Source organism: Salmo trutta, chromosome 32, assembly GCF_901001165.1.
Source record: "Salmo trutta chromosome 32, fSalTru1.1, whole genome shotgun sequence".
Taxonomy (NCBI): domain Eukaryota; kingdom Metazoa; phylum Chordata; class Actinopteri; order Salmoniformes; family Salmonidae; genus Salmo; species Salmo trutta.
Window position 1 is genome coordinate 26175721 of NC_042988.1, and position 16776 is coordinate 26192496.

Sequence of the window (16776 nt, forward strand, 5' to 3'; positions counted from 1 at the left end):
ACCCATGGTATCCTATATAGTGACTGTCACCTAAAATGTTGGTTGATGCCTTGTTGAGTAGTAGGCTATGTTACAGTCTAGTATTGATATTCATGTGTTAATAATATACTAGTACTGTTTAGTGAAGCTGTTAGTTTGGGTCTGTCTGTGTGTTTGTTCAGTGCCTGTCTATGGGTTGTTTAGTTTGCTGTGGTTTCCTTTGTTTCCCAGGGTGGTTTATTTGGTTAGCTATGGTTGGTTGAGTTTTTTGTGGGTAGTTTGGGGTTTTATGTGGCTTGTTTGGTTGCGTGTTAGTCCATGTGGTGTTTTGTGGGTTGTTTGTGTGTGCAAGTGGGGTTTGTGTGTGTGTGTGTGTGTGTGTGTGTGTGTGTGTGTGTGTGTGTGTGTGTGTGTGTGTGTGTGTGTGTGTGTGTGTGTTCTGGGGGTATTCTGCTGGACGAGGCGAGGTCCTGTTTACAGAGCAGGTCCCAACAGAGCCCAGTTCTCTGACCCTCACATTCCAGAACCACCGCTAATCGTCTCCGTCTGTAACACTTCACCACATCTCTCAATTCTCAATCTCTCTCTCCCTCTCTAGAGCCCCCCAACCCCTTATCCATCCCCCTCTCTCTCCCTTTCTCTGTTTGGCCATTTTCCGTACCCCCTCTAACCATGTTTTCCAGTCTTTTGAGTTTGACACTGTTTTATTGACTGGTACACATTATGAGCAATATGCCCTCAAAGCATTCCCATGAATAACACACATAATAACTAACATGTAACATCTGCCCCCTCCTCCACCCTCCTGCTCTCTGCTCTCTCTCTCTCTTTCTGTCTTTATTCTCTTTCTCCATGGCTGTTCTGTTTTTTCTCTGTTGTTGTTCTCTTCTCACAGTGAGCTCATTCTGGGCTGTGGTCATAGAAGTGTAAATTAGAACCAGAAGAGTTTCTTAAGAGTGAGGCACATATCCCCTCTCCTCTCATTCCCTCGCCCTCTCTCTCTTCCTGTTTCTCCTCCCTCTCTCGGTCTCTCCCTTTGACTATTTGAAAGCATTCCCACTTTGAGAACTCTGTCCAACAGCACATTTGGCCCGTGTGTGTGGGTCTGTGTTTGTGTTTTTCTCTCTCCTCTCTGTTTCTCTCTTTCCCTCCCTCTCTCTCTGCTCCACTCTGCTCTGCTGCTGTGTCCTCTGAGGCTGCTCTTGGCCAGGTGCAGCGGTTTGCTCACAGCTGCCTGACAGATGAGGTGAGGGGCTCTGGAGTGTCTTTTGCGTCTTCTTGTGAAAGCGTTTAGAGCCGGTGTATTCCCCAGTGTAAAGACTGGAACTTTACTGGGACTGGCTGAGACCTTTCAGACCTCTGAGGTTGTATAGGCTAGGTGCAGGCTCGGTTGACAGTGTGTGTTCTGCTGCAAAACATATCACATATGTGTTCTGTGTGTTCTCCATGGTTTCACAGTGGTGTGTGTTTGGGAAGTTTGTATAAGATGTGTTTTGTGGATTGAGGTTGGTATGTGGCAAACTGGCGGCCTCTTTTTTGTGGACTGTGTTGTTTGAGAGTAGCATTTTGAGGAGCTCTGTAAGCGAGCGTTGTTTGGTCCCGGCCATGTGAGCCCAGGCTGTCAAATCAAATCAAATTCTATTGGTCACATACACATGTTTAGCAGATGTTATTGCGGGTGTAGCGAAATGCTTGTGCTTCTAGCTCCGACAGTGCAGTAATATCTACCAAGTAATATCTAACGATTTCAATACACACAAATCTATGTAAAGTAATGGAATTAAGAATATATAAATATATGGACGAGCAATTTCAGAGCGGCATAGACTAAGACAGTACAATAGAATGCGGTATATATCAATGAGATGAGTAATGCAACATATATAAACATTATTAAACTGACTAGTGTTCCATTTATTAAAGTGGCCGGTGATTTCAAGTCTATGTATATAGGCAGCAGCTGTAATGTGCTGTTTATGGACTTTAACACACAAATGTGGAAGTGACAACACACATATTTACAGAGCGGTCAATACATCATTGACAGGGTCGCGGTGGTTGATGGCTCCCATTACTGTGAGAAACACACTAGAGGATCCAGCGGTAACGGCTCAACCAGCCAGCCCCACACTTTTATTATGGCAGTAATGCAGACACTGTCCATTAGCAGACTGACAAACCAGAATAACATTGATTATAACCGTAACTCTGGCCCAGATACAGAGAGAGAGAGAGAGAGATAATTGTGGTAAAGAAGTAGCCTATTGTGGTGGATGGCCCAAGCGTAGACACCACCATGACATGTGTTTTCAGAGTAAAGCTATAAAACCTATACAGGGTTTCAGCCCCTGACCTTGTCAGTGTGTGCTTGAGTCAAGAGAACCACAGCTCTCTTCTGGGCCGGTCCATATGATTTCAGTCCCTTTCTGGCTGCTCCCCTTTTGATTTGAACCAAACCTTTCATACATGTTTGCCCATGTTGGAAGTGGTCAGAAAGGGACTTTTTTGGACCTGAATGCCAAAACATTCAGGACATGGAGGTTCTCAAAGTAGACCCATTTTTCATACCCCACACGACCATGAGACATTCATGTCTTCATCACTGAAAAATAGAAACAGTTGAGTTTGATATAATTTTAAAGCTCAAACTATTCTATGCTTTCTTGAAAATAAGTTTTAAATTTAAAAACAAATTTTCTAAGCATTAACATTAACTATCAAAAAAATTATAATAATCTCACAAATGTTGTAGCATTGACCCTATTTTACGTCTGAGGTTTTTGTGTTGTGCCTGTCATTGGTTGACAGCATACTCTTGAATACAGGCTGGGCGTTATTTCAATCACAAAATCAGGGTTTCTAGCCAGGCCAACCCATATCATCTGTGACCCACAGTCTATTCAGTAAACACATTTCTTAGACGATTCTCCTCCTCCAGAGTATTTAACCTGATTAGACCTCAGTAATCATGTCTTTATTAGATTCACCTGACTGAACCCAGCGGGGGGGCAGTTTGTCAAAGGAAGCTGGAAGGCCTTCAAAGACACTTAAAGGGATAGAGGCCGTTATCTACTTCCCCAGAGTGGAAGGAACTCATGGATTCCATTTGTATGTATCTGTGTCCAGTATGAAGGAACTTGGAGGTAGTTTGACAAGCTGCTAACGCTAGTTAACAACTTCCTTCAAACTGCATGCAGATACACACAAACTATATCCACAAGTTCATCTGTCTCTGGGAAAGTAGATAAAGGGCCTCATTGCCAAAATCCTCGTCTACCCCTTTAAGTACCTAAGTAACGCCTCCTGAAGCATATACAACATCTTTACCTTCATCTCTGTCTTTGTACTGAGTCATGGTATTGGGTCCTTACCAACTCAAGACAGCCACTCTCTCTCACTTCTCTGGGAGAGATCTGGCTTTTCTACGGTGGTCTGGAGTTAGGCCCTTGCGTGATGTCAGAGGCTCTGTAGAGGGCTGCAGCTTGGAGTCGCACGCCATGGTGTGTTTATGTATGTGCCGTGTGTGTATCTCATGCGTGTGTGTGTGTGTGTGTGTGTGTGTGTGTGTGTGTGTGGTCTAAATGCATCTGAAATGAGGAGCATGTGATTCTGGCAGGAGAAGTAGATCAGGCAGAGATCAGGGTCAGGTGAGATGTTTGCTCTATCGCTCTCTTCTCTTTCTCTCTCCCCTCTGTCTTTCCTCTCTCTTCTTTCTCTCCCCTCCGTCATCTCTTCTCTTGCTCTCTCCCTTCTGTCATCTCTTCTCTCGCTCTCTCCACTCGTCTATCTCTTCTCTCTCCCCTCCATCTCTCTTCTCTCTCTCCTCTGTCTATCTCTCTCTCTCTCCCCCTCTATATCTCTTCTCTCTCTCCCCTCCGTCTATCTCTCTCCCCTCCGTCTATCTCCTCTCTTTTTCTCCCCTCTGTCTAGCTCTTCTCTCTCTCTGCTGTCGTCAGAGCCTCTACTATCTGCCTGCATCGTGTTTCCCCCTCCCTCCCTCCCTCCCTCCCTCCCTCCCTCCCTCCCTCCCTCCCTCCCTCCCTCCCTCCCTCCCGTGCCTTCTCTTAACCAGAGGATATGTCGTTATCTGTGTTTGGTCTTTCTCTCTGACAAACACATACTTCCAGTATTAGCAAAGGTCACAAGCAGACATTTGCTGTATACTACAGTAACTTTACCCTGCTTATAAGCCAATGACGCTACACTACTTCCTCGTTTTCATTCCTAAGTTATATTGGCCCTTTAGGTACATTGACGTGTGTAGGTTCTTAACTGTATGTCTTGGGGTGAAAGGGTGGCTGTATAGATCTGTTTTGGTAGTATTTATGATTGACTGACTGGTATTGTGGGTGAGATATATCTGCAGAGTATTCATGGTTATATAGTGCAGGTAGACTGAAACCTGTTAAACTCTGGTAGAGTCACAGAAAGTCACACTGAAGGTCAGTGAGCCATGTCCTATTCCCGTCTGCTACTGTTGATCTACAGTCTCTAATGGCCTGTGAGTTGTCCTCTCCTGTCACGTAGTCTCTCTGAGATTTCCTGGCTGCAGCAGTGTTTGCCTGGGCCCGTTCCAGTTCCAGGCTCTATAGTGAGGGAGAGGTTAATCATTAGTCCCATGCTCTCCCTGTTCCATGGGGGAGAGGGCTATGGTGGCATGGGATAGGGGATTACGTGATGGGCTAGAGGGGCTGTGGGGAGCAGAGAGAGGAACTAGAAGGGTAGTTTGGAAGTTCAGAGTGAGTATAGTGGTGTAGATTTAATTTCAGATCTAGCCTTGGATTTGATTTCATGCTCCCTGCTGTGTGACTGGTGCCAGTATCATAACGAGGTTGCACAATCTTTACCCAATGAACTTTCACCCGCAGCAGGGCAGGCTGCAGCGAGGTTTGTTTGCTTAAGAAAGCCAGACCTTGACCACCCTCCTTTACGCCTTCCTTACACACAAACTTTTAATTGGTTAGCCAACCAGGAAATTAACTTGATACAGTATTAACAAACCTTAAAATAAGAAGGTAATGTGTTACTACATTGATTTAATAAATATTCTGCCAATACAGTGGTAGTTAATGGTTAATGTTGTACGCTCCACTACACTATTTCTATGCCCTTATTATTGGACACAAAATACTACTCTATTCCCTTTCTATTGGAGGTCTCTGCAGTCACTGTGTAGTCTATACTGTAGCCTGGCTATTAGTTTACTGTAAAACCCTTTGGCTTTCACCACTTTGTCATTTTCTGTGTAATAGACTCTCTCAGTCTCCTCTGTTCTCCTTTCCTCCTGAATAATCCTTCATTCTGCACTGTCATCTCTGTCTCTCTCTCTCTCGTCTCCCCCTCCTCCAGCCTCTCTGGTGGAGCTCCAGTATGTAAGGAATGCCAGATACTTTGGGAGATCTTGAATCCAGTCAGTGGATGACTGACAGACCTAAGACCCGCCCCCTCCTCAGATTGCACCCAGGCCTATATCCTGTCTCCTAAACCCTTCTCATATAAAACAGGATCAAGGATCAATGACACCTCTTTGTCTTGGCTCGCTGTATGATGTGTCACTCTTACTCTTTTCTCATACACACACACACACACACACACTCATATCTTTTCCTCTCTTTACCTCTTCCTATTCTGTCTCTTCATCTCCCTCATAACTGTGTCTAAACCCCCCCCTCTCTCTCTGTCTCTCCAGCCTCCATCCCGTTCTTTGCGTGTGAGTTGAAGGCGGTGACTCCGTACCGGAGGGGTTTCTTCTGTGGGGACCAGAGCATCACCTACCCCTACCTGGAGAGAGAGGCCATCCCTGACGCACTGCTCATCGCTGGGGGCATCGTCATCACTGGCCTCACGGTGTGGCACACAACACACCACTTACACTGTAGGATCTTACTGAGTATATACACATGACACTTACACACTCACTGTAAGCAGACAAGAGGTTCACCTGGAAGTAGATGTATTTATGAGCCATTCAATATTTAGCCTTTATTTAGTCAGGTCATTGAAAAACCCCTTTTTTTTAACAATACGCTGTGAAAGTGTTTCCGTCGTTTCTTTACCGGTATCTAGCTCAGCTTTTTTTCAAAGAGGACTGATTCTAACTCTTGCTCCTCCTCTTCTTCCCCGGCCAGATTGCGCTGGGCGAGTGTTACCGGGTTCGATTCCATGAGGTGCAATCACGGGCCTTCGTGCCCAACCGCTACGTGTCCTGCCTCTACAAGGAGCTGGGCAGCTTCCTGTTCGGCTGCTGCGTGGGCCAATCATTGACCAACATGGCCAAGCTGAGCGTGGGGCGCCTGCGACCTAACTTCCTGTCGGTGTGCAACGTGACATACGCCTCGCTCAACTGCGTCCCCGGCTCCTACGTGGCCCAGGTCAACTGCAGGCAGCCCAAACACAAGATGGTGGAGGAGGCCAGGTCAGTACCGAGAGAGACGCCTTCCCTATTCACACTATAGGGCCAAGCCAGGCCTGGCCAAACTGAGCTGGCCTGGTTACACACCCACCATAGTGGCTGGAACCGTGCTGGAAAGGACAATGTGAAAATACATATCAGAATCAAGCTTCAGTGTATCAGAGTTGGGCTCAATTCGAGCTCACTTCCTGTCAGTTGGATTGGACATAAGATTTTTCCATTGTTATGCAATCCTGAAAAGTCATGCACTGACTGGAATTGAGATAGAATAGACCCAAATGCAGCTAGTCTAGTCAAAGTGAAAGTCTGTCTTTGTGAGAAACTATTGGTATGAATGTTTATTACCATAGATTGAGATGGAGCAATATTGACACTAGATAACTGGGTTAATGATTGACATCCCTGTTATCCCTTTATCTTTCAGGAAGTCCTTTTTCTCTGGCCATTCCTCTTTTGCCATGTACACCATGCTCTACCTGGCGGTAAGTGTCACTGGCAATTGGAGACACACACACACACACACACACACACACACACACACACACACACACACACACACACACACACACACACTTGCACGTGCCTGTGGCGACAAAGAACAGCACACCTGCCAAGTAACGTTTATACACTTGAAGTCACCTGCTTTAGCTGGGATTACTACAGATTAGTTGAAGGAAGGAAAGAATGATCTTTGACAGTTTTAACTTTCACTGTAATTATGAAAGAAAATATTGGATGCTTTGTCCCTGTAGAGATGGAGTGCACTCACACTCACAAACACTCAGATATTCAAACACACTCACATACACACATTGTACAAGCAAACTCTGAGAAAGTCAACTTTTCAAAAGCCGTCCTGCCTGAAATGAAAAGGGAGAGGGAGGAAGTTTTCCACAGGGAACATGAATAGAGGGAGAGATGGAGAGCAGACAGAGCACTCCTTGTTTGGGGTTGGGGGGGGGGGGGGGGCTGCTGGGAGATCGACAGGCTTCTTTCAACAAGAGAACCCCACTCCCCTCCTCTCTCTCTCTCTCTCTCTCTCTCTCTACTGGACCATTGGTGAGGAACACATTGTGGGGTGAGAAATGACAGAGGAAGACAAAAGCCCATCATGGCTCAAGCATTTGTTCCCATAATGTATTCATTCACATTCTAAATGGAATTCCTCCACTTCATTAAGTCTCCAATGGTCCGGAATATGACTGGAATAATCGCAAAACTATTTACGGGAAATATATATGAAACTCATTCAATTTCAATCTGATAAAAGGAGAGGATTCACCATTCACAAACATTGTTAATAGATTTCTCAGGTCCTCCCCTCCTCACCCCTCCCCTCCTCACCCCCACTTATTAGAAAGGAGCAGAAAGAGAGTGAGGCATTGAGAGCAGTTGAGTGGCCTGAGAAAAACAGGGGGCCTCATTCTTCATTCTGTCTCCTCTTCTCCCTCTCTCTTCCCTCCATCTCGTCTGTGGCTTCCTGGCGTATAGCTAGTACTACTACTGCAGACTGACTGTATCCTTTAGAATCCATGGGACCTGCAGCGACATGCAGCCAGGGCCCTGGGCCAGCTGCTGGGGTTGGAGGGCAAGAAGACTGACACCTGCTTCCAGTCTGAGTGAGCCAACCCCCCTAACCAGCTCCCCTCCCCTCCGGAGGAAAACGTTCACCATGTTCCAGTGACAGGCCCAGGCAGCAGTCACCTCAGAAACAGCACCATGCATCTCTACAGTTAACCCCTGACCCCCCAGTCAGTCTCTGTCTGGTCCCTGACTGACACTCCTCCTCTACTGTAGTAATGATGGGGCCTGGAGGGCAAGATGAGATGGAGGACAGGTTTATTAGGGTGCTGAGCCCAGTGTGGATGGACTAATGCCAGGTCCTCTTCCTCCCCCTCTAGACGTGTGTGTGCTAACTCTGTTTAATGTACCATGTGACCAGATCACTGTGGAAAGAACCAACTACGTTGCAGTTTATGCACACACAGACGCATGCAAAAATGCATGAGAGTGCCTGCACACACACACACACTTCTCATATTTGAAGGCTCTGATCATGTGACGCTGCTCTCCTTCTCCAGTTCTACCTGCAGGCGCGGTTGTCATGGCGAGGGGCTCGTCTGCTGCGCCCGCTGCTGCAGTTCCTGCTGGTGATGATAGCCGTGTACACCGGGCTGAGCCGCATCTCCGACTACCGCCACCACCCCACCGACGTGATCACCGGCTTCATCCAGGGAGGCCTCACCGCCTACTGGGTGGTAAGTGTCTGTCTCTCCCCTCCCTCTGGCTCTATGGAGCTGTGGGATTGGGAACAAATGTGTTGATGTATGATCTCCTATGTCAGTCAGGCTTACAGGATGAAATAATGTCAACCATGCCTGCCTATACAATGACAGGGCATCACATGTCCTATCCATCTGCCTGTACAATCTGTATTTATCTATCTGAATATATAATCTGTATTTATCTATCTGACTATACAATCTGTATTTATCTATCTGACTATACAATCTGTATTTGTCTCATTCAGTCCCTATATGGTGGGATCTCATCTGGGTCAGGCTGAGCAGTATAACCAGTCTCTCTGGCGGTTGGGATATCTGTCTTATGTTTGACGGATTCTCTTGGTTGTCTTTGTGTGTTTGACGGACAGTGTTCCATCTCTATGTATATGTGTTTGACAGATAGTGTTCCATCTCTATGTATATGTGTTTGACGGACAGTGTTCCATCTCTATGTATCTGTGTTTGACAGATAGTGTTCCATCTCTATGTATATGTGTTTGACGGACAGTGTTCCATCTCTATGTATCTGTGTTTGACAGATAGTGTTCCATCTCTATGTATATGTGTTTGACGGACAGTGTTCCATCTCTATGTATCTGTGTTTGACGGACAGTGTTCCATCTCCATGTATCTGTGTTTGACGGACAGTGTTCCATCTCCATGTATCTGTGTTTGACGGACAGTGTTCCATCTCCATGTATCTGTGTTTGACTGACAGTGTTCCATCTCTATGTATCTGTGTTTGACGGACAGTGTTCCATCTCTATGTATCTGTGTTTGACGGACAGTGTTCCATCTCCATGTATCTGTGTTTGACGGACAGTGTTTTATCTGTGTCTCTCTCCAGGCCTTCTATATTTCCTCCATGTTTAAGAACAACCGTCCAGACCTGTCTCCCACCAGCATGTCTCTGGAGAGCCCCCTGTCCAGCCAACAGACCGTCTGCTAGCACCACCTGCCCCAACACACCCCTCCTCACCTACCTGGACGGATGGGGGATGGGAGAAAAGACAGAAAGAGAGAGAGAGGGAGAGACAGTCAGATAGCAGAGGTGAGCAGCACATGGAGGGACAGGGAGGGAGAGAAGGTGTGTGAAAAGGAAGGGGGATGAGATAAGAAGTAGAGCAGGTAAAGAGCGTTCTAGCAAGTACACACATGCTCTGATGAATACGTCAAGACACGCACGCACACGCAGTGCCACCTCTCTCACTAACACCCACTACTATCTAACACACACACACACACACCAAATCACTGTAGAGTACAACCCGTCCACATGGAGATATGCATAGTAATTTTACAGATATTTTTGTATATGAAAAACGACAAATGTTTCTATTTTTCAAATGAGAGTCGTAGATGAAGCTGCTAATGATAATGATTTTTTCCTGTTCTAAGTAGAATATGTTTTATATGTGATGGTGGTTAGTGGGCAGTGCATTAGGTTAGCTCTCACAAACACACGGTCAGTCAGTGTCTCTAAATTATCTTCATTGGTCGTCACTTCGTTGGTCATCCTCTGACCAGCCTGGACTCCACTTCTTCAGCTTGACGTCCCCTGACTATAATTCTGTTGATGTCTCATTGTGTGAAAGGAGACAGTCAGAACTGAACTGTTATTTCAGACCTCTACATGGAACAACAGCGCTGCATGGGGTGACAAACCCTCTCAACCAATAAGGAACAAGCACTGGCCTCGTGTGCCCTCTTTACCAGTACCCTCTCCATCCTTCACCCTCTAACTACACAGCAACTAGTAGAGGATGTCATGGACAAAGACAAAAGAGAACACTTTGTATTAAACCAAGTATCTTATCTTAACTTCAGTTACCCAGGAGTGATAGGGTGGAAATCTGCTTTGCCCAGGTTACGTCCCCTCCCCTTCACTCCCACGCTTTTCCATGTCTGTACTCTGTACTAACCACTTATTACTGTGTCTCAGAGGCGGAGCTATGACTGAACCCTGTAATCTTTGACCTATTACCCTGACCTCTGAGCTGCACCTTGAGTTATGCCACTCTCACAGGGGAGCCAAAATGGCTGCCTCGTGTTGCCTATGGCAGAGGTCCCCTGTATATTCCTATTAATAGCACTTGAACTACATAATGGAACCTACTCTGATAGTATAATTTATATTATATATATTTTATCTCAAGTTTGAATAATCAGTGTTTTATTTCTCTTAATATGTCACTCTCATACGGTATATGTTTTAGTTTTTTCCCAAATGATAATTATTCAAATTGAATGTAAATAGATATGTCCTTTTTATAAACCACACAGAATTTCAAAAGTATTATTAGTGCCATTTTTGGACCGTTTTTTTCACGTTTATGTGTTATGTGTGTGTGTTGTTGATCAGGTACGCAGAGTTGTCGTTATTGTCATAACGACTAGACTGAGCCAGAGCTATTATCAGAAAGCTATTTCTTGTTTCCAGTTTTGTATTTTTTGTTTTCTCTGTGAATGCCAGAATGGCTGAAAATAACCACTGTACTCAAAAAACCAAACCAATAAAATGAATGTTGAATCTTTTGACCTCCTATTGTCCACTGATATTCTTTCAAATGTCTCACACTTTTTTTCTTTCCACACAGAGACAATGTTTGTCATCTGACTGTTTATATGCTCAACAGAGTAAAGAATCAGTTGTTCGTCACACACACACGACCAGTAAGTAAGTTCAAGCTTAGTTCAGGAGAAGTTAGAGGTGAAACCGAGAGCAACAAGAAATATTGAATTCTAAAGTCACAAGTGACTTCACCTCTAGTTTCTGACTGGGAAAGAACACACTTACTTTCTCCCTCCACCACCTCTTTCTCCCTCCCTTCTCTACATCCCTCTCTCTTTCAATCCTTTTGGAGTGCAGCAGAGCGTGCTGGGCTTTTTGGGGATCATGCTGCCATGGCGATGCCTGGCTAGATAGTGGGCTGGGGAGGTGGAGGCCTTTTTATTTATTCTCTTTCTTTTCCAATCCACTTCCTGGCTGAGTGAGGAGAATAAAAGGCAGCTGAGATCAGAGTGAGAGAAAGGGAAGGCTGCAGTAATGGGTGTGTATGGAGGTGAGGAAAGGGGAGGGCTGGCATGCAGCGGGAGAACGGGATGAAGGGAGAAGTTGGGGTTCAGTAATGAAGGAGTAATGGAGCAGTTGGCAGTGGGGAAGGGGTGACGGGGGAGAGAGGGAGGAGGGATTTGGGTGTGGGGCTTCGGGCTGGGAAGGAATGTGACGGTGGTTGTCAGGCCTGTTTTGTGTCAATACTGTTACTAAGAGACACATTTAATTCCTTAGCACTGTAAATGCCTGCGCTTGTGAAGATGTTGTCTATCTGTTTTTGTCTAGGTCATCATTGTGTGTGGGTGTGTGTGTTTTCTTTTTGGGTGAGCAGGAGAGAAGAGTAGGTGCTCTACTAAGCTTACAACACAGCCTCTCAAACATGACATCTTGATTGCTCTGTAGATGTCTTCCTTGGTGACCCTTTGACCTTGTTCAAATGAATGGGATTGACAAGAGGAGGCTGATTCTCCCTCCAGTCCATAGAGCAGAGAGGCCAGACTAACTGAGGCGTGTGTCCTGTCTATCTGAAAGGTCCCACTAGTTCCAGCCCTCTCCACTGTGTGAGTTGTGGCTGTAGTTTAGTATACACACACATCAGTAGCCCCAGCCGGCTGATTGAGCCCTAATCTCAGCCTGTAAAACACATTACCGTCTCCACGCTCCATTCTGAAAGAAAATAAAGCACACTTTCTCCCTCTTCCACATACTTAGGGCTGGGGAATTCGTTTGATAAGACATTTGTTTTTCAGATAAAATACAGGTCTAAAAACAGAATAGTTCCATGGGCGGATGTTACGGCGGGCGATCAGAATCAATGGTGTGGAGGTAGGGAACCCTGTGATGGGTTGTTACTGCAGGCAGGCTGGCAGGCAGACAGACGGGCACGTAGCTCACCTGCATACCTGTCTAGTGGAGGTGGAGAGGACACCTGTATCATACCTGCTCTCTGCCTATCATACTATCAGATGGGATAACATCACCCAGGCATTTAAAACTCCCCCACCAGGCTTCCTTTGAGGGCTTCTTTCTGGTAATGTAATGACCAAGAAACTTCTATAGTCCGCCAAATACTTCTCATAATAAGGCACAGTTTCAAGCAGCTTACATTGAATCAACAGTGGAGAAAGAGGAGTTATTTCTTCTTTGCATATAATCTTTTCTCCCAGGGTCGGTCTCCATGGCATTACAGACAGTCTCTGGATTGGAACTTAGTGGGGTTATTATCCCTCTGCAGCTCAATTCTTGATAGAATTAGAAGGGATTAATGGGCTCTTTAGTATGCTTGAGTTGAGACCTGCTGCTGCTCAGCTCCATTAGACTGCATATTCCTCCATATACTCCATCTATCCCAGTAATGACAGTTTGGGAATGCTTTGGGTGCAGCCATTAAGACCTGAGACTGGAGAGCAGAGCAGAGCGGCACATTGTGTCCTGACTCCTGATACAGGCCTGTGAAAGGCATTAGTCTCTCTCTATGCTCCAGCAACGCAGAGCTAGATAAATCTGCCTTCATCATGCTGCACCGAGGGGATTACACCAGGCCAGATCATTTGGTATGCAGAAAGAGAAGAGAACACCCCAAACGGTGCCAGGAATAGCTTTTTGAGCCGTGCGGGTGGACGTAGGTCAGGTCTGCGATGGCAATTAGTGTGACGTGGAAACTCTGCAGATGTAGTCTCAGACACGTAGCATCACACACCCCACCTGCGTACTCAACCCACTGGACGACCACGTGCCTCAGAGTCCACACCTGTATAACTATGATATATCTGATGGGGATAGTATCATAGCGTGGGCATTTGGGCACGGCCACACCGCCTCCAGGATAGCCGTTTTGGCAAGGATGGACCCAAGGCGGGGTGGAGGGGGAGCTTTTGTAATCGTTGAATATTGATGAGTGAAGTTGCAGTTTGCAATGTTTCATTTGTGCGTGAGACAGACTGGTAAAAAATATCCAATCTCAACATAATCAATTTAGCAGCTTCTCAAAACAGATTTTTGGACATGGCTGCTGTGTCAGTCCAAACTACTAAAGTATGCAGCAGGAAAGACGGACTATAGTATTGCCTTTCCTGTTCGCTGCCAAGCCTTTAAACTTAAGAAGGATTGTAACCTTTATCTAGCATTTCAGTATTTGATATGTAAATAATCTCTATTTAAAATTTTGTTGCATGGCAGCAGTTGTGGCCCTTGGGGCCTGGGATGTCTAATAAACACAGCCTAACACTGAGGACGGTGAATAACACCACAGGCCCCTATTTACCTACCTGGAAGTCATTCTGTCGGATGTATATGGCTGCTCAATGTGTGGATGTTATTTTACAGTGTCTGACGGTGTGAAACAGAACGTTGCTGGGTACATTACCCTGAGGGTGGTATGCTATCAAGTGCTACCACTATCTATGTCAAGGTTATCGGGGCCACTTTGACCCCTCAGTACACACATGAACATAAACAGCTAGATTAGTCCGACAGGTAAGAAGGTCTAAAGGTTCCTAAGGAATGTGTTGGACTATGACAAAACATGGAGCTAAAAAACAATGTTATCTGTAGGACAGAGACAAGACACCATGTTGATAGAGATATCAAGCAACATGTTTATACTGTACGGTCTGAAGGATGAGAGACTACATGCCTGGTGGGTGGGTGGGTGGGTGTGTGTGTGTGTGTGTGTGTGTGTGTGTGTGTGTGTGTGTGTGTGTGTGTGTGTGTGTGTGTGTGTGTGTGTGTGTGTATGTCTGTGTGTGTGTGTGTGTGTGTGTGTGTGTGTGTGTGTGTGTGTGTGTCTGCATGCCTGTGGGTGTGTGTTTGTGTTTACATACTCAAGTGCATGCATGCTTGTGTTTATATACAATACGCCAGGCATTGTGGGTCGTTAAGGACAGATTGGAATGTGAAAACAAGGGCTGGAGAGTGAAAGCATGGTAAGGAATAGTGAGGTGTCAGGGACGAGGGAGGAGAGACAAACCAACCATTTGGGTCCCAGGGTCAGGGTCAGTCCACAGAGCCTCACACTCCCTCACACTCTGACATGTTATCATGACATGACACTCAGTGCCTGTATCTCAAATAGCACCCCATTCCCCAAGGCCCAGGCCAAAAGTAGTGCACTAGGTAGGGAATAGGGTGCATTTGAGACACATCCAGGGTCTGTTTATAGAGGCTGAAGAGCCATGTAGAATAACACATGTATCTGCTCTGCAGTTCTCCATTTCTCTGCATTTATTCATCTGCAGTCTGCCAGCGATGAGCTGACACTAAACCAGTCCATTTTAGAGAATGTTGCGGTCTGCAAACTATTATGTAGTTGACATTGACATAATGGCTTACCGGTATTGTTGTTGTTGCGTGGTGCTGTGAGATGTTCTTTTGGGTCATACTGTATGTCAACTATTACAAAGAATTGTAGTACAATGTGTGTGTGTGGTGTGTGTGTGTGTGTGTGTGTGTGTGTGTGTGTGTGTGTGTGTGTGTGTGTGTGTGTAAGAGTGTGCATGTGTGTAAGAGTGTGCATGTGTGTGTGTGTGTGTACAGTATGTGTGTGGTGTCAGTGATGGGGAGGAAGGTGGTATCAGTGCAGTGGTAGTACCAGTAATTCCTCTCCCGTGTTCACAGCTGAAACAACAAGGGGGACTGGACAACCTAGTGGGGTTGAGGCCACAGGGACCAACGTGTGTATGTGTGTGTGTGTGTATGTGAGAGAGTGTGCATATGTGGCGTGTGTGTGTGTGTGTGTCTTGGCAATGAGTTAAGCCAAGATGTAGGATTGGCTTTGAAATCACAAGGTGTTGTCATGCTGAGTGCTGATCCTCTGGCCGTAGATACAAGACAAAGACAGTAACCGGTGTTAAAATGGGGTGACATCCACATGAAACACTTATATTATCCCTGTCCTTATTAGATCAGTGGCAAACATGTCGCTCAACCACTTAGTTTCTATACTTCTCTCAAACTGTACAGCCTGCTTATAACACCCTATTCTAAAGTAGGTGTACAGGCACACTAGGCCAAAGGTCACAGGACGAGGGGAGTGTTAACAGCTATTGTAGTAATTGGCCCAATGACAGAATGACACGGTTTCACAGCGATCCGTCTGCCTGCTGTTACCATGGTTATTAGTGTGACCCGAGGGTGTTGAGTTATGACAACGTCTCTCTTGTAGTTCCTCTTCCCTTTGGTGGCCAGTGATGGATGGGAATCGTCTGGAGCCCTCCGCAATCACCGGAAATGATGAGGAATGATGAGGAATGATGACAGCCGTATGGAAGCATTCCAGGCACCAGGAGGAGCCTGCCTGTCTGTACAGCACCGCCAGCCACCCTCGATCCCTCTCTTGGCCTAGTGTTCCAACTTCCATCCGTGACGTGTGCTGACCTGTCCCCCCTCCATTCAGGTGAGTACCTGAGCACCTCACTGATCCCGCGGGACAATAGAGGATAGACAATGGTTTATCCCAACAAAGCCCTTGTTTATTTAACAGCACGGATCACCCAAATGTGGACAGCTTAAGAGCTGGGTTCCTTCCATACATAAACAAGGAAGTGAGAGAGAAGAAGGACATTCCCATTCCAGGTCATTTATACTACTGTTACTTCTGCTCCCCTTTCCCAATCTCTGGTGTCCGTCAGTCATCGGTGGTGAGGTAGCTAGCTGGCTTTAGTAGTGAAAGAGAGGAAGCGGTGCACACCAGGGTAAGGCAATTATACAAAGGAAGGAAAACAACCTGTAGAGAGAGTTTGTAACCTGATGTTGAGTTTTGTCCTGACATTTACTTCCACCACAGGAGTGCAGTGCACAGTAATAATACATTCTCTGACTTGGAGTGTTGTGTGTTGGAGCGATTGTACGCTACGTATGTTTGGCTGTATGGGAGTGTGTGTGTGAATGTTCGTGGTGTGTTAATATTTGTGTTTAGGGACTGCAGAAATACACACTGTCTGTGTGAAATCCTGATTGTTTCTGAGGATTATCCTTCACAATACTGGGCTTTATCAGAAGGGCCAGTACTGGTGTAACAAGACACTTTACCCTGGGTTCACTGAGTG

General features: G+C 46.0%; 1 protein-coding gene across 1 annotated transcript in view; it reads left to right on the plus strand.

The window, feature by feature from the left end:
- The window catches only part of LOC115171575 (phospholipid phosphatase 3), a 34443-nt gene extending 23224 nt beyond the window's left edge, over nt 1–11219 (plus strand). Inside the window, exons 2-6 of the mRNA XM_029728543.1 lie at nt 5669–5826; nt 6108–6394; nt 6816–6873; nt 8473–8649; nt 9524–11219. Of these exons, the coding sequence (XP_029584403.1) occupies nt 5669–5826; nt 6108–6394; nt 6816–6873; nt 8473–8649; nt 9524–9625 (782 nt within the window). The 3' untranslated portion in view covers nt 9626–11219. The remainder of the gene's footprint in view (nt 1–5668; nt 5827–6107; nt 6395–6815; nt 6874–8472; nt 8650–9523) is intronic.
- The last annotated feature ends 5557 nt before the right edge of the window (nt 11220–16776 follow it).